Below are 24004 nucleotides of genomic sequence, written 5' to 3'. Positions count from 1 at the left end.
ACTCCACTCACAGGTGGTACTCCGTACTGCCGGGGGTGGGGGTTGGGGATGAGGGGGAGGAAGGATGGGGGGAGGGGGGTCTGTGTGGCGTTGATAGGCCATATCGACCATGATTAACACCATCTTTGGACTCTTATTGCTCTGCCAAGTCTCCATGTTAGTTTTTAGTTCTGTTCTGTATCTCAAGCTGTGTACACATTTATGACTAACTACAAAATATATCTGTAGGTGGAATTTAATGGGGATAGTTATTGCATTCGAGTAATAATTGTATCCTGTTCCCATAGAGGTTATTCTTTAATGTCTTAAGAAATGTCCTGTCATCCTGTCCCTTCTTATCAGTGTCATTCTTTTCCTCAGCAATTCTATGGAGGATCTCTTCATCCCTTATCTAATCACTACACCTAATTGTCAGCATTATTTTGTTGCACACATCTCATATGTTTTGATTCTCTTCTCTTCACGTTTACCAATAGACCATGTTTCACTAACTGTGCTCAAACATACATTCTCAGAAATTTTTTCCTCAAAGTAAGGCCTGTGCTTAATACTAGTAGAGTTCACTTGGCCAAGAATGCCCTTTTTTGTTATAGCTAGTCTGTTTTTTATGTCCTCCTTGTACCATACATCATGGGTTATTTTGCTTCCTAGGTAACAGAATTCTTTAACATCATCTACTTCATGATCACCAATTATGATATTAATCTGTTCTCATTTCTACTACTTCTCATTACATTAGTCTTTATACAGTTTACTCTCAATACACGTCTTTTACTCATTGGACCATTCAATTGAGAGATTCCATGATCCTTGTTCGTTTCTGTGAGGATACCAATGTCATCAATGAATCTTATCATTGATATTCTTCCACCCCAAATTTCAATCCCGCTCTTGAATCTTTCTTTTATTTTAATCACTGCTTCTTCATTGTATAGATTGAATGGTGGGGGAGAAAGACTACATCCCTGTCTTACACCCTTTTTAATCCAAGCAGTTGGTTCTTGGTCTTGCAGCCCTATTGTTCCCTCTTGGCTATTGTGTATATTCCATATAATTTGTCTTTCCCTATAGCTTACCCTTATTTTTCTCAGAATTTCGAATACCTTGTACCACTTGACATTGTCAAATGTTTTTCTAAGTCAACAAATACAGTGAATGTGTCTTGTTTTTCTTTAGTCTTGTGTCCATTATCAGCTGTAATGTCAGCATAGCCTCTCTAGTGTCTTTACCTTTCTTAAGGCCAAACTTATCATAATCTAACTTATCCTCAAGTTTCTTCCTCCATTCTTCTGTATATTATTCTTGTCAGCAACTTGGATACATGAGTTGTTAAGCTGGCTGTGCACTAATTCTTGCAGTCTTTGGAATTGTGTGGATGATATTTTCAGATGGTACAACACCAGACTCATACATTCTACACACCAATGTGAACAGTCATTTCGTTGCCACTTCCCTCAAAAGTTTAGAAATCCTGATGGAATATTATGTACCACTTGTGCCCTTTTAATCCACTGGACCCTCTATCTCTTCTATATGGACTCCTGTTTCTTCATCTATCACATCATCAGACAACTCCTCTCACTCACAGAGGTCTTCAGTGCACTCGTCCCACCCATCCACTCTCTGCTCTGCATTTAACAGTGGAATTCCCGTTGCAGTCTTAATGTTACCACCCTTGCTTTCATTTTCATCATATGCTGCTTTGACTTTTCTGTATGCTATGGCAGCCATTCTGACAATCATCTCCTTTTTTATTTCTTCACATTTTTCATTCAGCCATTTCATCTTAGCTTCCCTGCACTTCATACTTATTTCATTCCTAAGTGACTTGTATTTATGTATTCTGAATTTCCCTGAACACTTTTGTACTTCCTTCTTTTACTGATGTTGTTGCTGTTATGGTCTTCAGTCCAAAGAGTGGTTTGATGCAGCTCTCCATGCTACTCTATCCTGTGCCACTTTCTTCACCTCCTAGTAACTACTGCAACTTACATCCTTCTGAATCTGCTTAGTATATTTATCTCTTGGTCTCCCTCTATGAGTTTTACCCTCCACACTTCCCTCCAATACTAAATTGGTGATCCCTTGATATCTCAGAACATGGCCTACCAACTGATTTTCTAGTGAAGTTGTGGCACAAATTCCTTTTCTCCCCAGTTCTGGTCAGTACCTACTTAGTAATTAGTTATGTGATCCACCCATCTTACTTTCAGCATCCTTTTGTTGCACCACATTTCAAAAGCTTTTATTCTCTTATTGTCTTAACTGTTTATTGTCCATATTTCATTTCCATACATGGCTACACTCCATAGAAATACTTTCAGAAAAGACCTGTTTGATGCTTCATCGATAAAATGCAGAATTTCTTCAGTTACCCATGATTTTTCGAAGTTACCTTCCTTGTAGGGGTAATAAATATGATTAATGGTGTGCTTTTAGGTTTTCACTCAAATACTGTTTCCATTTTTATGCACACCAAGCAAACCTGAGAGATCAAGATGCCTGATGATCACATAGGTTCAATCGCAGACAAAGCAGCTGTCAGAGTATATGTGTTTTCCAATAAAATGTCTTTTATTTCCTCTTCTCTGATTAAAATCACAGAAATATTTGACAGTTTATGTTCCTGATATATTTCTCAGCAGTTTATATACATATTTTTTTAAAAACCTTCAGCTTTTATTTTGTCTAGGCTATGGTTTGCATGGCAGTGGTAGATGCACTTCCAATAATGATGGATACAACAATAACAGAAACAACATGAATCAAAATAACATGAATGGCATGAGGCAGAAGCCACGGAATCGTAATCGAAGATCTGGCCAGCAGTCTGAAGCAGCAAATGTTGATTTGGAAGATATTGAACCTGTAAGTATGACTTTATTACTTGATACACCTCTTCATCCTCTTGGGCATTTCGTCCAGTACAAAGTTCAAAACAGATATACTATAGTATTATATAGGAGGATTATCAGATGTTCGAGTGTGGTGAAAAAATATCAAGAAATTTAAACATCAAAAGACAAAAATGAAACAATGGAATATACAGGATGGGTTGTAACAATATTATGAAAAAGAAAGTTGCTACTCACCATATAGCAGGGATGCTGAGTTGCAGATAGGCCTGAGACTACAGTCATGTACGTGAGTTGTGTTTGTGCATGCATGTGTGTGTGTGTGTGTGTGTGTGTGTGTGTGTGTGTGTGTGTGTGTGTGTGTCTACATCTATTCCTGACAAAGACCTTAACGTCCAACAGCTATATATGTGACAGTCTTTTTGTTGTGCCTATTTGTGACTAAACAGCCAAAGAGGAGGATACCCCAATTGCCAACCACAGAGTTGGCAGTTCATTTTGGACGAGGCTCACATTTGCAATATGGCAGCTAAATGCTGCATAGTTGACACCATATGAAGAATAATCTACTTGGTGTGGAAGGCTACAATGTTAGTGAGAGTATATATGAATGTAAAATGGCGAGGGGGGTGGGGGGAATGGCAGAAGCGGTTCACTGTCACTTCTGGTGAAATTCCTGTGCTAGCTGGGTTGGAGAGTAAATGAGTAGAAGTTCTGTATTTTCCAATGTATTACATTTAAAAATATGACTGAGGCATGGTTAGAACTGAAAACTGACCGAGTTTGCGTTGTGACTATTGGATGGCACTACAAGTGCAGTGCCTTGGAGAACTTGTGACAAAACAACAAAAAAGACTTCTTGTGTGTTTGAATATCAGTATGTGAGATTTTTATCTGTTACAACAGAGCAGCATGCATTCTAAAGGAATTTTGGAAAAGAACTTTGAAGTAAACAGAACATTGTGTTGTTTATTTATGTTAGGGATTGAAAACACTTGGAGTCAAGATCGTACATTAACTTTTTTTTATTTGGATTTATTATTAATTTAGGCTATCAATTTGGCCATCTTCAGATCTAATACATAAAACAGATTTTTTCTCATGTCAGCAGCATACAATGGCTTACAGAACTGCACATAATATTGTAGCAGAATTCATGAGTATATACAAAATTAGTTACAGAATACACAACATAAAGAATTCTTGATTATTGTTAGTGCCATTACAACTTCACGCAACATTAAAATCTTTCCTAAAATGACAACATCCATTCATAACATAATTAAAAACAGCTTTCCATTGCTAGTGGCCAGTGTAATTGAACAATGTCATAAAACTGAAAATATACATTAATATAGAGAAGAGGCCACAATTCTCATCAACAGATGAGTATACTATGAATACACTGAACATTGTGTTTCTTGTACTTTTTGATGGACTTCATCTGCCATACTACTCACATGTGTCATGTCACAGCATCTGATGATCTCTGCCATGTAATGATGTAAACACTGATTGCATCAATTGGCAAGTTGTAACAGAATAACACCTTTGGTAAGATATCTTTTACATTTAGTCATTTTAGTGGATAGTTCTTTATGCAAATAATGTTTTATTTTCACTGCCTCTTCTCTACATTAATATATATTTTCAGTCTTAAGAGCATTGTTCAATTACATTGGCCACAAATGATGAAAAGTTGTTCTTAATAATGTAATGTATGTATGTTGTCCTTCTGAGAAAGATATTAATGAAGCTGTAATGTCACCAATACTAATTAAGAATGTTTAATGTAAGTATTCTGTAATTTATTTGCATATGTATTCTTGAAACCTGCTGCAACAATATATGCAGTTCTGTAAGCGGTTGTATGTTGCCAACAAGAGAAAAAACCTATTTTATACCTTAGTTCTGAAGATGGCTGTTTGTTAGCCAAATTACTGATCAGTCAAAATAAAGGAGATCTCATGTGTGATCTTGACTTCAAGTGTTTTCAATGCCTAACATACTTACCTACTCACTTTCTCACTGGTCGAGAGTCCATTGCCGCAGCAACATATTTTCACCATCTGTCCCTGTCTTGGGCTATTTCCTTCCATTCACCTTCAATACCTAGGCTCCTCAAATCAGCCTTCACATTGTCCTCCCATCTATGCCTTGGTCTCCCCACAGGACGTTTTCCTTCTAAGTGCCCTACCATTACTCTGCGCGCTGCCCTGCCCTCATCCATTCGAGCTATGTGACCCGCCCATCGCAGCCTACATGATTTAATAATACTGATTATGTCAGGGCTTGAATAGAGTTCTTGAACCTCTTGGTTATGCAGTTTTTGCCACTCTCCGCTAATGTCATCCCTTTTTGCTCCAAAAATTTTCCGCAAAATTTTGTTTTCAAATACTCGAAATGGCTTTTCATTTTGCACAGTGAGAGACCAAGTCTCACACCCATACAGCATAAGTGGTAGAATACTAGTTCTACATCTACATCTATACTCCGCGAGCCACCTTACGGTGTGTGGCGGAGGGTACTTATTGTACCACTATCTGATCCCCCCTTCCCTGTTCCATTCACGAATTGTGCGTGGGAAGAACGACTGCTTGTAAGTCTCCGTATTTGCTCTAATTTCTCGGATCTTTTCGTTGTGATCATTACGCGAGATATATGTGGGCGGTAGTAATATGTTGCCCATCTCTTCCCGGAATGTGCTCTCTCGTAATTTCGATAATAAACCTCTCCGTATTGCGTAACGCCTTTCTTGAAGTGTCCGCCACTGGAGCTTGTTCAGCATCTCCGTAACGCTCTCGCGCTGACTAAATGTCCCCATGACGAATCGCGCTGCTTTTCGCTGGATCATGTCTATCTCTTCTATTAATCCAACCTGGTAAGGGTCCCATACTGATGAGCAATACTCAAGAATCGGACGAACAAGCGTTTTGTAAGCTACTTCTTTCGTCGATGAGTCACATTTTCTTAGAATTCTTCCTATGAATCTCAACCTGGCGCCTGCTTTTCCCACTATTTGTTTTATGTGGTCATTCCACTTCAGATCGCTCCGGATAGTAACTCCTAAGTATTTTACGGTCGTTACCGCTTCCAATGATTTACCACCTATGGCATAATCGTACTGGAATGGATTTCTGCCCCTATGTATGCACATTATATTACATTTATCTACGTTTAGAGAAAGCTGCCAGCTGTCGCACCATGCATTAATCCTCTGCAGGTCCTCCTGGAGTACGTACGAGTCTTCTGATGTTGCTACTTTCTTGTAGACAACCGTGTCATCTGCAAATAGCCTCACGGAGCTACCGATGTTGTCAACTAAGTCATTTATGTATATTGTAAACAATAAAGGTCCTATCACGCTTCCCTGCGGTACTCCCGAAATTACCTCTACATCTGCAGATTTTGAACCGTTAAGAATGACATGTTGTGTTCTTTCTTCTAGGAAATCCTGAATCCAATCACAAACCTGGTCCGATATTCCGTAAGCTCGTATTTTTTTCACTAAACGTAAGTGCGGAACCGTATCAAATGCCTTCCTGAAGTCCAGGAATACGGCATCAATCTGCTCGCCAGTGTCTACGGCACTGTGAATTTCTTGGGCAAATAGGGCGAGCTGAGTTTCACATGATCTCTGTTTGCGGAATCCATGTTGGTTATGATGAAGGAGATTTGTATTATCTAAGAACGTCATAATACTAATCTTTAAATTCCTAGACAATATCTGTGATGAAAGTAATCTATTCAGTGAGAAGTAGCACGCATATCCCACCCGTAATCTCTTCTTCAGTTCGGATTCAATCTCATTGCTCGAAGTGATGTCCATGCCTAGATACTTAAATGTGTTCACTTTTTCAAACTGCATGTCTCCAACTCTTAACATTTCCTGATCTACTGCTGTTGGCATTCTGGTAGTAACCAGGTATTTAGTTTTGTCTTCACTTACCCTTAGACCTACATCTTCAATAGCCTTGATTAACGCATTCACATTTGCTGTTACAGATTCTTTCCTATGACTAATGATGTTTAGATCATCTGCATACCCTAATATCTTAATATTTCCATTTAACTCCACACCCTCTGAATTATCTGCTGCCATTTGTACAATATATTCTAGGACTAAATTAAAAAGCAGCAGAGACAGGGCATCTCCCTGCTTAAGACCGTTCTTTATTACAAATTATTCTGACTCCAATTTCCCCACGAGTACTCTACCTTTTGTGTTTTTCAAACTCACTTCTATAAGTCTAACATACTTCTTTAGTATTCCAAGTTCCAAAAAAATTCTGTACAATTTTGATTGAAATACTGAATCATATGCTTTTGTAAAATCTATGAAAAGATTATGAACTGGTTTATTGTATTCCCATTTCTTTTCCAAAATTTGATGCAGAGTGAATATTTGGTCTATAGTTGCTCTGTTCCTCTGAAAGCCGGCTTGGTAATCCCCCACAATTTCATCTGCATATGGTGTAAGTCTGCTTAGTAGAATATTCAAGAAAATTTGGGAACATACTGGTAATAGCGATATCCCTCTATAACTACTACAATCCATTTCGTCACCTTTCTTAAAAATTGGGATCAGAATCGACTCCTGCCACTCTTCAGGTATCATCTCTGAGTTCCACACTTTAGTTATCACTTTGTGAACTACTTCCACCAATTTCTGTCCCCCATTTTTAACTAATTCTGCAGTTATGCAATCTGATCCTGGTGCTTTATGGTTTTTCAATTTGTTGATTGTACCTCTTACTTCCTTTAACATTGGCTCAGGTATCTGGTGTTCTGCTGTATGTATTTCGTACGCCTGCTCATTTCCTGCTTCCTGGTGCACATTTAATAGGTGCTCAAAATACGCCCTCCATTTACTTAATATAGCACTGGGGTCTGTCAGTATTCCCCCAGCATCCCCTCGAAGTGCATTTGTCCTAGCCTTGAAGTCCATCCTATACCAATTTATGTCTAGGTAAAGTTCCCTAATGTTTTTTGTTTTACTGTTTGTTTCCATTTTTGTAATTTGATTGTTCAAATAATCCCTCTTCTTTGCTCGTAGCCTACGGCCAACTTCCCTTCTCAAATTCAAGAACTCCTCTCATTTTCTGTCTCCCTTTCTATCCCAATCTAATTGTGCTTTTCTTCTTTCCACTACCAATTTCTTGCATTCCTCATCAAACCATGGTTTCCTCCTGTTCTTCTTAATTGTACCTATTGTGGCCTTCACTGCCTTTTTGATATTATTCCTCACAGTGATCCACTGTTTATTTACATCTGCATCTTGATCTTCGTGTGTCCTGAGAGCATCAAACCTATTTGAAATTTCTATCATGTACCTTCTTCTACAGCTTTCATCATTTAGCTTGTCAGTGTCAAACCTAACAAGTTCTGCACTGTGACACCTTGATGTTGCTGTAGATAGCCGTTTGTGAACTTTGGCAACTACAAGAAAATGATCAGAATCACAGTCTGCTCCCCCGAAAGTCCTAACATTTTCTATACTAGTGTGCCATCTCCGATCTACAAGAACATGATCAATTTGGTTTCAGGTGTGTCCATCCGGAGAGACCCAGGTTGCTTTATGAATGTCCTTCCTTTTGAAATATGTGCTCTGAACAATCATGTCTTTTGAAACAGCAAAATTAACCACCCTTGTGCCATTATCATTTGAAATATTATGCAAACTTTCTTTTCCAATTGTAGGCCGGAATGCTTCCTCCTTCCCTATCTTTGCATTAAAATCACCTATGATTAATTTTGTATCATATGAGGAGAACTCATCCCATAGTTGATCTAGTTCTTCATAAAAGCCGTCTTTAACAACCTCTTCAGTGTCTTCAGTTGGTGTGTGTACATTAATTACTACTAGTCTATTCCACCTGCCGGACAACACTATAACTGATAGTCGGTCACTAATGAACCTTATATCTCTGATTGCATGAAGCACTTTTCCCTGTACTGTGAAACCTGTTCCGAAACTGTGAGCTTCCGAACCTCCATAGAAAAATATATAGTTACCCCTCTTTATGCTACCCTCCCCATGCCACCGAGTTTCTTGAATAGCTGTAATGTCTACATTGTATCTATCTAATTCGTCTAATAATGTCTGGAATGTTCCTGGCCTGTTCAAACTTGTAACGTTCCATGTTCCCAACCTGAAAGTTCCTTTCGGCCTGAATCTCTTCGAAGTATGTTCCGCCCGGAGATCCGAATGGGAACCTAGTTTACCTCCGGAATATTTTACTTCAAAGGGACCCATGCCCATTAATGTTGCTGATTCTTGATGAGTAGATTTGGTAGTAGGAGAAGTGCCTAACATAAAGAAAAAAATTACTACATATCGTGTGTCTCCTTATTAACAACATCAATACACTTGCGAGCATTCTGTGTTGGTATTGACAATTTAAGGACACTGGTTGCCTCTATAAACTTAAAAGTACAAACTGATCAAGAGTGCCAAGTGCAACCATGAAGAAGGTGAGGGAAAGTTTCATACACAGTCCAAAAAAAGTCAACTGTTCATGCAAGCCACATGCTTGGATTACCACAGCACACTCTGTGGAAGATCTTACAATGGCACTTATATTTAAAATCATACTGCTTGAAACTCATGTGACAATTAAAAATGGAATATTATGGCCAGCACCTTTATCTTTGGATCACAATGCTGGAAGGACTTGAGGATGAACATTTCACCTCCAAGCTGATATTCAGCAAAGGAAGTAACATTTCATTTATCTGTAAAGGTTAATTACAACAATGTGAAAGTATGGGCCACTTAGAACCTTCATGAAATTGTGGTGCATGAACAAGATTTGTCAAAGGCTACTGTTTTCTATGCTGTGTCACAGGTGAAGCTGCATGGACCAACTTTCTTCTGTCAGAATACTATGATGGGCACCTCTTACCTTGATATGTTGCAGTTCTGTTGTTTCCAACAACTGACTGCTGATGATGAGAATTGGATATTTCAATACAGTAGGGCACTGCCTCACTAGAGCATCAATTTTTGTCTCTACCTAAATGATGAACACGTGCATCACTGTTTTTGGTGTAGTGGTAGAGATGATGTGACTCTGTTCTCTTGGCCACACAGGTCACCTAACATGATACCTTGTGACTTTGTCCTTTGGGGGTACATTGAAGACCATGATTATCTATCACCACTGTGAAGAACACTAGAACAGTTCAGAGAATGTATCTGCTGCTGCTTTGACGACTGACAGGATGTTGTTACATGAGGTATGGAACTAACTTGACTACTGTTTGGATGCGTGTTGTGTGACATTTGTAGAGTGCAAAATATGAACTTGGTGGATTTACAGTTCTGTCTGTGCATCAGTCATATTTGTACATGTTGGGAAATATAGAGCTCTGAAAATGAATTAATCATTTTAGTAGCCTGTATTTAGGCAAACAATCATGCTGTCAACATTACTTGCACTGATCAGTTGACCAACTGGGGACAAATGTATAATATTTACATCTTACTCCCACCCATACAATTCTCTACTCTCTATTTATTTAATTATTGTTTAATAATACAGTGGTGTAGCTCATATTATGTAAGTTTATTTTCTTGTTGTTTAAATAAACTAAGATTAAGCTATGATTTTAATCATACATGACTCACTTTGGCAACATAAATGAAGCTATCCTATTCATGTGTACAAAGTGCGCTGCATGCCCACTCATGTTATGAAAAATGGTGCACCTGCTCAAGGGTTAATAAAAGACATTTAAGGTCCCATGCACTGGGACATTAGGTCCTTTGACTTCTACAACTTTACAGGCTCCATGCCATTGGCTATCTAATTTTTTTAAATGTCTTTTGTCATCCAATAATACCTTGTCCTCTGGTTTAACGTGTTTGGGATTCTGTGTTTTGTCATACTGTTCTTTGCTCTTTACTATACGTCATAAATTATTTTCTCTGGCCCTTTGATGTAAACAGTGCATTGGTTGTTTCATCTCTGTAACATAATCATCACAACTGTTTAAGACTTCTGCAGGATCTATTTGAAAACTGCTGGGAACATTGCATTGTCTCCCGAATAATAATTCATTGGGAGTAAATCCTGTCAAACAATGAGTAGTTATGTTGTATATGAATACAGCATATAGGATCCAGGTATCCCAATCTCCTGTGCATGATTTACATAATGTCACAGTGATTTCTTTCAAGTGATCCAGTCATCTGAGGAGAGTATGCTGTATTCTGAATTTTATCAACATGCAATAATTTGAATACATGTTGTGTCTGTTCTTTCAGACATGCGGGTTCGGGGGCTCATATTGGTGTGGTTCCTGTTGATTATCTCAGTAGGTGGGACTTTACCAGGCACGGCCTACATCTCAACAGGAAAGGGAAGGGGAAACTGGCTGGGGTAATAGCAGGAAATTTAAGGGGGGGAGGCACTGCCATGAATGGTAAAATACCAGTGGTTACAGGTGTTGGAGCAGCACCTTTTTTAGGATAGGTAAGACAGAAAGATGTCAAGTTCTACGAGAGGTCAGGATTGAAACAAATCTTCAGTTTAGGAAAGAAATTAAACAGCACAATTCTAGCACATTTGATCACCAATCACAGCTATCAATTATAAATTTTCACCAATCACCAGAAATTTTATCTCCACCAAGTTGTATCTTTGTCGTAGGTAATTGCATTGATGAATTAAAGTCACCCAACCCAGTTGACATAATCTGCCTCTCTGAACACCATGTGAACACTGGTATAGGAACTAGGCCTAAGCACAATGAGAAACTCAGACAGGAGAGTACTGCAAATGTTAGAATAAGGAAAGGTTCTCAGAAAAGTATAATTAAAAATAATGTAAGTATATTTCATCAAAATATTGGGAGTTTAAAGAATAAAGTAGATGAGCTTCTGGTTTGTTTAGAAGATTTAGAAGCTGAGAATGAAATAGATATACTATGCCTGTCTGAGCATCACATTGTTACTGATATGGATAAGGTAAATGTAAGTGGATATAAGCTCTCTGCACATGTAATGAGAGAAAATATGGAGAAAGGAGGAGTTGCCATATGTGTCAAAAGTTATCATTGTGCAAAAAGTATAGAAACAAAAAAGCTTTGTGTAGAGAAACATATAGAAGCATGTGCCTGTGAGCTTAAATTAAATAAAGGCACATTTATAATTGTAACTGTATATAAGTCCCCATCAGGGAATTTTCATCTATTTTTGAAAAATTTGGACTCCTTGTTGTGCTATCTGTCAGACAGGGGGAAACAAATTATTATTTGTGGGGACTTCAATGTAGATTCTCTGAAAGAGGGTAATAGGAAAAATGACCTTGAAGTATTACTCGGTTCTTTCAATTTGACACCCGTTATTGATTTTCCTACTCGGGTGGTAAAGGATAGCAGCTCACTGATAGATAACTTCTTTATAGACCAAGATAAGTTTAACCAGATAAATGCTCAGCCTGTTGAGAATGGTCTTTCTGATCATGGTGCACAGCTAGTTACAATATATAACATAGCTCCAATCAGCAATACTAAACAGTCCTCCAAAGTAGTACGTTCAGTCAATGATTTAACAATTGCAAATTTCAGGGAAAGCCTACAGCAGTTAGACTGGGATGAGGTGTACCGTGAACCTGATGCCAATTTAAAATATAATTTATTTCATGACATTTTTGTAAATGCATTTGAAAACTGCTTCCCCAAGAAAATAGTTAAATATACTCGTAAGAAACCTTGTAACAAACCATGGCTTACTAAGGGTATAAAAATATCTTGTAACCGGAAAAGGGAAATGTATCTGACAGCAAGAAAGAGTAGTGACCCAGAAACTATCAAAAATTATAAAAACTACTGTGTTATATCAAGAAAAGTTATTAAAAAATCCAGGAGTATCTGTATCATGTCTGAAATCAGCAACTCTGATAATAAAATTAAAACAATTTGGAATATTATTAAAAGAGAAACAGGTCAACCAAGAGCAGAGGAAGACATTATTATCATCAAATTGAATGAAAACTTTACAAACAAAAAGTCAGAAGTTGAAAATATTTTTAATAATCATTTTCTAAATGTTGTGGATATAGTAGGATCCAGGTGTTCATTAGAAGATGCTAGGCTGTTAATGGAAGGGGCCATACCTATGCAATTTGATACAATTGAAATCTCACCCACTTCTCCCTCTGAAATTAGGAAAATAATAAACTTGCTTAAAAGCAAAAACTCACATGGAATTGATGGCATTTCCAGCAAAATACTAAAAGCTTGTTCTCAACAGATAAGTAAGATTCTCAGCCACCTGTGTAATAGCTCTCTGGAACAGGGCATTTTCCCTGATAGACTGAAATATGCTATTGTTATACCTTTGCATAAAAAGGGGGATAGATCTGATGTCAACAATTACCGTCCAATCTCCCCTCTAACAGCTTTATCCAAAATTTTTGAGAAAGTAATGTATTCAAGAGTAGCTTCACATATCTGTAAAAATGAAGTACTAACAAAATGTCAGTTTGGTTTCCAGAAAGGTTTTTCAACAGAAAATGCCATCTATGCTTTCACCAGTCAAATTTTGAATGATCTGAATAACCGAACACCACCCATTGGGATTTTTTGTGATCTCTCAAAGGCTTTTGATTGTGTAAATCATGAAATTCTGCTAGACAAGCTCAAGTATTGTGGCATGAGTGGGACAGTGCACAAATGGTTTAATTCGTACCTAACTGGAAGAGTGCAGAAAGTTGAAATAAGTAGTTCTCGTAACATGCAAAGATCAGCACATTCCTCAAAGTGGGGAACTATCAAGAATGGGGTTCCACAAGGGTCAGTCTTGGGTCCTTTGTTGTTCTTATTATACACTCCTGGAAATTGAAATAAGAACACCGTGAATTCATTGTCCCAGGAAGGGGAAACTTTATTGACACATTCCTGGGGTCAGATACATCACATGATCACACTGATAGAACCACAGGCACATAGACACAGGCAACAGAGCATGCACAATGTCGGTACTAGTACAGTGTATATCCACCTTTCGCAGCAATGCAGGCTGCTATTCTCCCATGGAGACGTAGAGATGCTGGATGTAGTCCTGTGGAACGGCTTGCCATGCCATTTCCACCTGGCGCCTCAGTTGGACCAGCGTTCGTGCTGGACGTGCAGACCGCGTGAGACGACGCTTCATCCAGTCCCAAACATGCTCAATGGGGGACAGATCCGGAGATCTTGCTGGCCAGGGTAGTTGACTTACACCTTCTAGAGCACGTTGGGTGGCACGGGATACATGTGGACGTGCATTGTCCTGTTGGAACAGCAAGTTCCCTTGCCGGTCTAGGAATGGTAGAACGATGGGTTCGATGACGGTTTGGATGTACCGTGCACTATTCAGTGTCCCCTCGACGATCACCAGTGGTGTACGGCCAGTGTAGGAGATCGCTCCCCACACCATGATGCCGGGTGTTGGCCCTGTGTGCCTCGGTCGTATGCAGTCCTGATTGTGGCGCTCACCTGCACGACGCCAAACACGCATACGACCATCATTGGCACCAAGGCAGAAGCGACTCTCATCGCTGAAGACGACACGTCTCCATTCATCCCTCCATTCACGCCTGTCGCGACACCACTGGAGGCGGGCTGCACGATGTTGGGGCGTGAGCGGACGACGGCCTAACGGTGTGCGGGACCGTAGCCCAGCTTCATGGAGACGGTTGCGAATGGTCCTCGCCGATACCCCAGGAGCAACAGTGTCCCTAATTTGCTGGGAAGTGGCGGTGCGGTCCCCTACGGCACTGCGTAGGATCCTACGGTCTTGGCGTGCATCCGTGCGTCGCTGTGGTCCGGTCCCAGGTCGACGGGCACGTGCACCTTCCGCCGACCACTGGCGACAACATCGATGTACTGTGGAGACCTCACGCCCCACGTGTTGAGCAATTCGGCGGTACGTCCACCCGGCCTCCCGCATGCCCACTATACGCCCTCGCTCAAAGTCCGTCAACTGCACATACGGTTCACGTCCACGCTGTCGCGGCATGCTACCAGTGTTAAAGACTGTGATGGAGCTCCGTATGCCACGGCAAACTGGCTGACACTGACGGCGGCGGTGCACAAATGCTGCGCAGCTAGCGCCATTCGATGGCCAACACCGCGGTTCCTGGTGTGTCCGCTGTGCCGTGCGTGTGATCATTGCTTGTACAGCCCTCTCGCAGTGTCCGGAGCAAGTATGGTGGGTCTGACACACCGGTGTCATTGTGTTCTTTTTTCCATTTCCAGGAGTGTATATTAATGACTTGCCATTCTATATTCATGAAGAGGCAAAGTTAGTTCTCTTTGCTGATGATACAAGTATAGTAATCACACCTGACAAACAAGACTTAACTGATGAAATTGTCAATACTGTCTTTCAGAAAATTACTAAGTGGTTCCTTGTAAACGGACTCTCACTGAATTTTGATAAGACACAGTACATACAGTTCCGTACAGTGAATGGTATGACGCCATTAATAATATAGACCTTAATCATAAGCATATAGCTAAGGTAGAATATTCCAAATTTTTAGGTGTGTCCATTGATGAGAGATTAAATTGGAAGAAACACATTGATGATCTGCTGAAACGTTTGAGTTCAGGTACTTATGCAATAAGGGTCATTGCAAATTTTGGTGATAAACATCTTAGTAAATTAGCTTACTATGCCTATTTTCACTCGTTGCTTTCATATGGCATCATATTTTGGGGTAATTCATCACTGAGGAATAAAGTATTTATTGCACAAAAGCGTGTAATCAGAATAATAGCTGGAGTCCACCCAAGATCATCCTGCAGACATTTATTTAAGGATCTAGGGATATTCACAGTAGCTTCTCAGTATATATACTCTCTTATGAAATTTGTTATTAACAACCAAACCCAATTCAAAAGTAATAGCAGTGTGCATAACTACAATACTAGGAGAAAGGATGATCTTCACTATTCAAGATTAAATCTAACTTTGGCACAGAAAGGGGTGAATTATACTGGCACTAAAGTCTTTGGTCACTTACCAAATAGTATCAAAAGTCTGACAGATAACCAACAAGTATTTAAGAAGAAATTAAAAGAATTTCTGAATGACAACTCCTTCTACTCCATAGAGGAATTTTTAGATATAAATTAAGAAAAAAAAATATTTAAAAAATAAAAAAAATAAAAATAAAAAAGAGAAAAAAAACAAAAAAAATAAAGTTGTTATATTAACTTAAGTATGTTGTTAAATTAACCTAATTATGTCATGTATTAGAAAATTCGACTCGTTCCACATCATTACAAAATATCGTATTCATGATCCATGGAACTAGTATTAATGTAATCTAATCTAATCTAATCATGTCCAAAAGAACAGACAAAAATCTGATCCTGCAGCCACTATGGATCAAGACACAAAGGAAATGAAAACTTTAGCTGCCAGTGAGCATTGGTTTATACCAATGGGCCCATCTGAAAATTTGTGTTGGAGCTGTATTTGAACCAAAGTCTCCTGCTTACTTGTCTGAAAGACAGATGCCACATATACATAATTATGGCAATGACGGCCAATGATCCCTTCAGTGCAGATGCACATCAAGTCCAAACTCTTACAGAAACTGGTGAGGTGCCACAAGTAATGGGGCCAATGAGCAGGGGCACGACATCAGTAACGTGTGGCATAAGTTGAGAATTTGGTTCTGAGAGGCAAGGTGTGTCAGTGTAGTCTGTGTGGACATGATGACTACTGTGTTTGGATGACATAGTGGTCAGCACAACTGCCTACTAAGTGGAGACCCAGATCTGAGTTCTGTTCCTGCACAAATTCTCAACTTGCCCTATTGGTATTAATCAATGCCCACTGGCAGCTAACATCTTCAATTTCTTTGTGCCTATTCATTGTGTCACTAACAAAGTTACTCCACACATCACTTACCAATTGTTGGGGTATTCCAAATTTTAATACTATCTTTTCTATGAATAACCTTGCTACTGTATCCACATCATTGTTCTCAATAGGTTCAGTAACAACAAATTTCATTATGCATCTTGGAAAGTTAAAAAGTATTTATTGCCTTATTGTAACTGATTCAATAGGCCAACAGTATCTATAACACATCTCTCAAAAACATGTTGTGGTGTGGTGATTATTGCTCAGGGCATGTTTATGTGGGTTCTCACAGCTTATTTTTCTGACAACTTTCACAACAATGTATGTAATCTGCAATGTCAGCTTTCATACCTTCCTACATGTAATATCTCTTGATTCCCCTCTATTGGTGAATTGTTGTAAAGTTTTAATATTGCTAATTTGTCCTCAGTATCCAGTTTAGTCCAGATTGCTGAGTTACACTCAGCTGTATCTCATCATGTCACTATCTCCTCTCTGATAAACAGACTTGTTTCACTCATGCCATCCACCCTAACTAGAATACCAGAATAGCTGTTACCCATGTTTGTCATTAATGGATGAAGGTCACCATTCTCAGGTGCCTTGATTGTGTCCTTCTTTTCTGTGTTTATCATTTTGACTGTACAAATGTCCTGTATCCCTGACAGAGTATCTGCCACTTGATTTCATTTCCCACTCTTATACAAGGTCTGGTAATTGTATTCCTCTAGTTTTAGATGATACTTCATAAATCCTGATGAATGGTCAGATATGTTACTGGTTATGGTTTATGATCTGTGCGCGTTTGAAGCCAATCTCTCTTTCTGTCTTGTCCTCTACATGATTTGTTCTTGTGTGTGTTCATCCCCTGCAAGCTTGGCCACATTTTTCACTCTTAGCTGCTACCTCACATGGTCATCAGCAGTACTTTCCCAGCTACTTGGATTAATACTGGCCTTGATCAGATCTCTTCTGCAGACATCCTTGAAGTGAAGGTGTGGCCTTCCTACTGGCCTAACACCATCGATACAGTACTCAATACAGCATTTTTTATTTTTTTTTTCGGTATCTGCTCGGGATTCATGTGCCTGACGTGTTCCAGCCTCCTTAGACGCTGGTGGTTCAGTAATGCAAGAATACTAGTTGTGCTTGTGAGACATTGGTGTTGGGTACTCTATCCCTCCAAGAGATCTGAAGGATGCTCCAGAGCCAGCAGAGATTAAAGCTGTTCAGTTCTGACTTATACTTAGTAAGAAATGTCCATGTCTCACAGCTGCAGAGAAGTGTGCTGATAACACATGAGTTGTATACATGTAAGTTCATTTTTATTGTGAACAGTCCATTGCTCCATACCCTGTTTTCCAGTCCAGCCTTGGCAGATGATGCTTTTGCAATTCTGTTAATAACTTCAGTTTCCATAGACAAGTTGCTACATATTGTAGATATCAAGCAAGTAAAGTCATCAACTATTTGTGGAGAACTGCCATCAATGCTGATAGGTGGAAGGTTGGTGGTGCCCTGTGCCATGATCTTAATCTTTTGAGGCTGATGGTAAGAGTGAATGTTTGACATCCTAGGGATAATTTGTTAATTAGATACTGCAGCTCTTCCTCGTTTGCTTGTTTGACTGCATATAACAAATCATGAATAACAACTTTATTTTCTTTGGTCTTTCCTTGAGGCTGGCAATGCTGAAAAGATTTCCATCAGACCTAGTACATAAATATACTCCCTCCTCACAGTCTTCAAAGGCAAAGCTCAGCAGAAAGGAGTTGTATAGAGTAGGAGTTAACACACACCCCTGCTTTACATCATTATTAACAGGGAGAGCTTCAATGTTTTACTTTAGAAGCAGACTGTTTCTTGCATTTTCTCATGGAGAGAGACAGTTATTTGTTGTGGTTTATGTGGGCATCCACTCTTCTGCAGCAACCTGAAGAACCCATTTCTGCTCACCAAATCAGATAGTTTAATAAAATCAATAGAAGCAATATAAAGTGACCTCTGCTGCTCATGGCACTTCTCTTGCAGTTGTCATAGAAAGATCATCATATCCACAGTTGATCAGCCAGATCTGAAGCCGCATTGTGATTCTCAGTAGATACTGGAAGCTAGGATTTGTAATTACATTAGGCTGACTCTTGCATATGCCTTCCTAGCTACACTTGGCACTGAAATGTCTTGGTAATTGTTGCAGTCACTTCTGTCCCCTTTCTGTTTATGCATATTCAGTGGGACATAACCTAGTTCCCATCTGGTTGTGAGAAGTGACTATAGGTGCTTGAGAAGGACAGACTCATTATGCTTAATAACATCTGCAGGGATTCCTCCTCTTGGAGTCTTTCCATTAGCAAGGGAATCTAGTGCTCTATTGAGTTCTTTCCTAGTAGGCATTGCATCTAATTCTTCCATAACTGGCATCTGTTTAATGATGTCATGTGAATCCTTGCTAACCTCATTATCAGCTGCATACAGCTCAAGGTACTGTTCAACACAGCATTCCATTTTCTTGCTTTCATCAACCTCAGAGGAGCCATTTTTCTGACAGCTGCACCAGTGTGTTTCTTCATACCATCATGCATTGCCTTAGTGTCCCCAGAACAGGCCGCTTCTTGTAAACCTGAACATAAATTCAGTTATTGGCACATTCGTTATTGTATAATATTTTATCACCCAACATACAGCTAACATCTCTCATTCAGTTGTTCTATATGACTGTTCGCCTTTCAAAAAATGGTTCAAATGGCTCTGAGCACTATGGGACTTAATATCTATGGTCATCAGTCCCCTCTGTTCGCCTTTACTCAAAGTTCTAGGTGCATAAGCCACTGCTAAGTGTGTGCCTATCATACCTTGACAGTGGGGCTCCAACTAGCGTCTGTCATGACTATGGACTCTTTTTAAAAATCTGGATATTGTAGGATTGAATGTTTAACGGTTTCTCTTTTAATCAGTGAAATGCATTTTCCTGCTCAATATTCCACCTGTAAGGCACCCTGTTCTTCAATAATTCACATAGCAGCTCAGCAGTTTGCTGAAGTTACTGATAAATTTCCAGTAGTATGCTGTTAAGCCTATGAAAGCTTTTAATTGGGTGATAGGCTTTGGTTGAGGGTATTCATGTAATGCTTTCACTTTCTTTGGATCAGACTACAATACTCGTGCTGTCAATGAATGATCTAAAAAGGTAACTTTTTTCCTTAAAAATTCACATTTGTCCACTCCTAGTTTTAGATTATGGCAACAAAGGCATCTGAACACTTCTTCCAATAAGCTGTTGTGTTATTCAAAAGCTGATCCAAATACTATTATGTCCTCTAAATGTATAATGGCCTTTTCTCCTTGAAACCCTGTTAATATAGAGTTCATTAATTTCCGAACATACTAGGAGTTGCTTTTAATACCATTGGCATTCATTTGTATTTGAAGTAGCCATATGGCATATTTAACGCTGTTTTTTGTCTATTGTTTATATCTAGGAATACCTGATAGTATCCCTTCAGTTGGGACACACATTTTATTAGGCTTCAACACTGTTCAGCTGATATTGTTATCACCAAGCTTTTCTCCATATTTTTAAATATATTTTAGACTAACATCCCTCTGAAAAAATGTACAGTGAATATTAGTAGTAATTACAAGAAAAGGAAAACGAAGGAATGGTATACTCCACAGTTATGGACACTGAAATATACTGTTATGCTGTATTCTAGTCTGTACAAAACCAGTAAATCAGAACTGTATAAAGAACTGTATGCTAAAGCCAAATACAAGTATAGGAAGGCAATAAATGAAGCAAAGAAACTGAGAAACATAGTAAACATTGAAAAATCTAACAATAAATGCAAAAAGGCCTGGAGTGTGATAAACTCCATTGCTCACACTAAACACAAAGAGGAAATTGCCATTACCCCAGAAGAATTTAATAAATATTGCATTCAGTCCATAGAAAAAATTAGTAGCTCAATAAACAAACCCCTGAAGATGCACTTAGTATTATGGACAGCCGCTTTGAAAATCTTCCCCCAAGCACCTTCACTTTCACAGAAGTTAGCCCAAATAATATCCTAAAAATAGTGAAAATTTTCAAACCATCAGTTAGTTTTGATTACTATGATATGTCATGTAATTTGTTGAAAGATGTTATTGATTGTGTGATTTATCCCTTAACTTTTTGTATTAACAAATGCCTAGTTGAAAGTAAGTTCCCTGACATACTATAATTTTCTACAGTTGTGCCCATATATAAAAAAGCGGAAAAGAACTGTCCAGCTAGTTACAGGCCTATATCCATAACCCCAGTTTTTTCAAAAATTTAGAAACAATTATGTATGGGCAAGCTATTGTCTACTTGGGTAAACTAAATATAATTAGTGATAAACAGATTGGATTTAGGAAAGGTAAATCCACAATGGATGCAATGGACTCCCTCATAAAATTAGTACTAGATGTGTTCGAGGCTAGGGAATATGCCCAGGTTACTTTTTGTGACCTGGGCAGAGCCTTTGACTGTGTAGAGCATGACACTGTGCTGAATAAGCTAGTTTACTATGGTTTGGTGACAACAGTATAACTATGTTCAGATCTTTTCTAGAGAACCATCAACAAGTTGTGCACATTGGTAGGGAGAAATCAAATTTGTTTAATGTTAGGTATGGAGTGCCTCAAGGGTTGGTGCTTGGACCTTTACTGTTTATACTAATGATTAATGACCTGCCCTTGTTCATAAATTCTCACACAATATTGTATGCTGATGACACAACTTTTATACACAAAAACTCTGATCTAGGTACACTGAAAACACTGACCCAAAATACCCTTGCTCAGTCCTCATTATGGTTCAAAGCTAATGGCTTCTTACTAAATGAAAACAAAACCCAGACACTTTACTTTAACTTCAAAGAGATTCCTAACTACCAAGAACTAGAAACTGTCAATTTTTTAGGTGTTACTATTGACAATGAATTGACTTAGGAACTACACATTAAAAATATATTGGCTAGGCTTTCAAGAGTTATTTACCTAATTAGAAATTTAAAGAGACATGTTCCCAATGACTATGTGAGATCAGCATATTTCGCCATCTTTCAAAGCATCATCTCTTATGGAATCTTACTGTGGGATACTAGCTGCCATGTTGATGACATTTTACTTTTACAGAAGAAAGTAATAAGAATAATAACGGATCCTGATAAGACAGAACATTGTAAACATCTGTTTATTAAATTGCAGTGTCTTACAGTAGCAAACTTATTCATCTACAATGTTTTCTTGTACATTAGAAACAATGTCTCTAATTTTGTGTTGAGAAGTGATATTCATAGCCATAACACTAGAAACGGAACATCTGTAGATGTGCCATATCATAGATTATCAAAATTGTAGAACTCCTACCTAGTGCATGAACTAAGGAAGTTTAATAGACTAAGTGTTGACTTCAAAGAACTGCCTGTAAACATTTTTAAAGCTAAATTATACAGGCTACTAGTGAACAATTTGTTTTACACCATTGATGAATTTTTTGAAGATGAAAATACTGTATTCTAATGTGTACCTATTTTATGTAAACCAGTTCACATCAAAATAGTAGTTTATGTAGAAATATATGCTCTTGACTTTGTCTATTGCTGTTGAGGGAGAAGTTTGCGTCAGTTACACCAAACAGCACTCCCATTTTGCAATAATTCATTTATTCACCTCTTTACACAAGCAAGGCTTACAAAGAACTAACATGGCGGTTACACCCAAAGATAATCTTAGTTTAGTTCAAAGATGATACTCAAATTGATGCTGTTGATGCTGGTGTCGACCTCATCGGCGCCACATAGCCTCCCCCCCGCCCCTGCCCCTGCAGTACGGAGTACTCTTGAGTGGCCGGGGGGGGGGGGGGAGGGGACTATGACGTCGGCAGGGGCGGCAGGGGTGGTCCGCGGAAGCCGGACCACGGTCAGCTTGACAGTGTCGTCGGGGAGCTGTGTCGGTAGATGTCGTGAAGGAAGGTTCGGCCACCGAACCTGGAAGTCGTTGAAGCACACCGGGCATCGTACTAGGCATGCTGGTCGTGCGTCAACAGGGAGGGCAGCGATTTGTGGGTGGAATGGAGCGACGACGACAATGTCTCCAGTGGGCATGGCGAACACACGAAGCATGTCCAGGTTGACGTCACGCGAGAGGGGAACACATTTCACCAGGTGGCAGGGAATGGCGGAGGTTGTGTCATGAGCACTGGATGAAGGGAAACACATGACGAACAGTGTGTCATCACCTGGTATTATAGAGATGTCATGGATTATGTCCGGGGGACAGGCACAAACACCTCAAGCAAGGGCACATTCTAGGATGGGGGGCGTGAGAAACCTCAACAGGGCGAGGCAGGCGACGGGGGAGAGGTTGAAGGGACCGGTGAAGGGCCCGGTGGCAAGGGCGTGATCATAGGTAAGCATGTGATCACTCGACGGAGTGCATGAGACCGGAGTAGAAGACGAGGTCAGAGAAGCGCCCGATGATTGGAGCTGGAAGTCACTCGACCGAGTGTGTAAGTCTGATGTGGAGGGAGTGGTCAGAGCTTAGTGAGCCACGACAGTGAGTGGCGTGGTCGTGGCATGAAGGGGGATAGAAGCGGGCTTGACAAGAGCAGGCTTAAGTCTATAGAGAGACACTGTAACAGCTGAATCTTTTATCTGGATGTCATAGGTGTTGGCTGAGTGCCGGAGAACTCGGTACGGGCCGGTATATGGAGGTTGGAGGGGAGCACGGACAGTGTCATCTTGGAGCATGATGTATTTGCAATTGTCCAGAGATTTCGGGACGTAAACCTGAGGGCGGGAGTGGCTGGCAGGCAGAGGGATATGGAGGTTGGTGAAGTGGCGTCTGACGCAGTCCACGAAGGAAGGCAAGTCAGACTGAGGGAGACAAGTGGAAGGGCTCACAAGTTCGCCAGTCTGGCCGTACACGAACTCGGCTATTGTGCCTTTGAGGTCTTCCTTATAGATTGCACGGATGCCGAGTAGCACAAGGGGAAGGTCCTCCATCCATAGAGAGTCGTGGCATCAAAGAACTGCCTTGAAAGTGCGGTGCCAGCACTCAACTAGCCCATTACTTTGTGAGTGATATGCTGTGGTATGGATGCACCGGATGCCGCAAATGTTACAAACCTTGTTGAACAGAGCCGACTCAAATTGTCTGCCCTGGTCAGTCGTGATGATAGCTGGAAATCCGAAATGTGATACCCATGACTCGACGAAAGATCGAGCAACAGTTTCTGCTATAATATTGGGGAGGG

The 24004-nt window shown here is 39.7% G+C and overlaps 1 protein-coding gene across 1 annotated transcript in view; it reads left to right on the top strand.

The window, feature by feature from the left end:
- Positions 1–24004, top strand: part of LOC124545359 (odorant-binding protein 59a) — a 178155-nt gene that overhangs the window by 66578 nt on the left and 87573 nt on the right. The window contains exon 3 of the mRNA XM_047124264.1: positions 2693–2868. Coding sequence (XP_046980220.1) covers positions 2693–2868 — 176 coding nt within the window. The remainder of the gene's footprint in view (positions 1–2692; positions 2869–24004) is intronic.

The sequence above is a fragment of the Schistocerca americana genome, chromosome 8, assembly GCF_021461395.2.
Source record: "Schistocerca americana isolate TAMUIC-IGC-003095 chromosome 8, iqSchAmer2.1, whole genome shotgun sequence".
NCBI classification, from domain to species: domain Eukaryota; kingdom Metazoa; phylum Arthropoda; class Insecta; order Orthoptera; family Acrididae; genus Schistocerca; species Schistocerca americana.
This window is presented reverse-complemented; position numbering and strand designations above follow the sequence as displayed.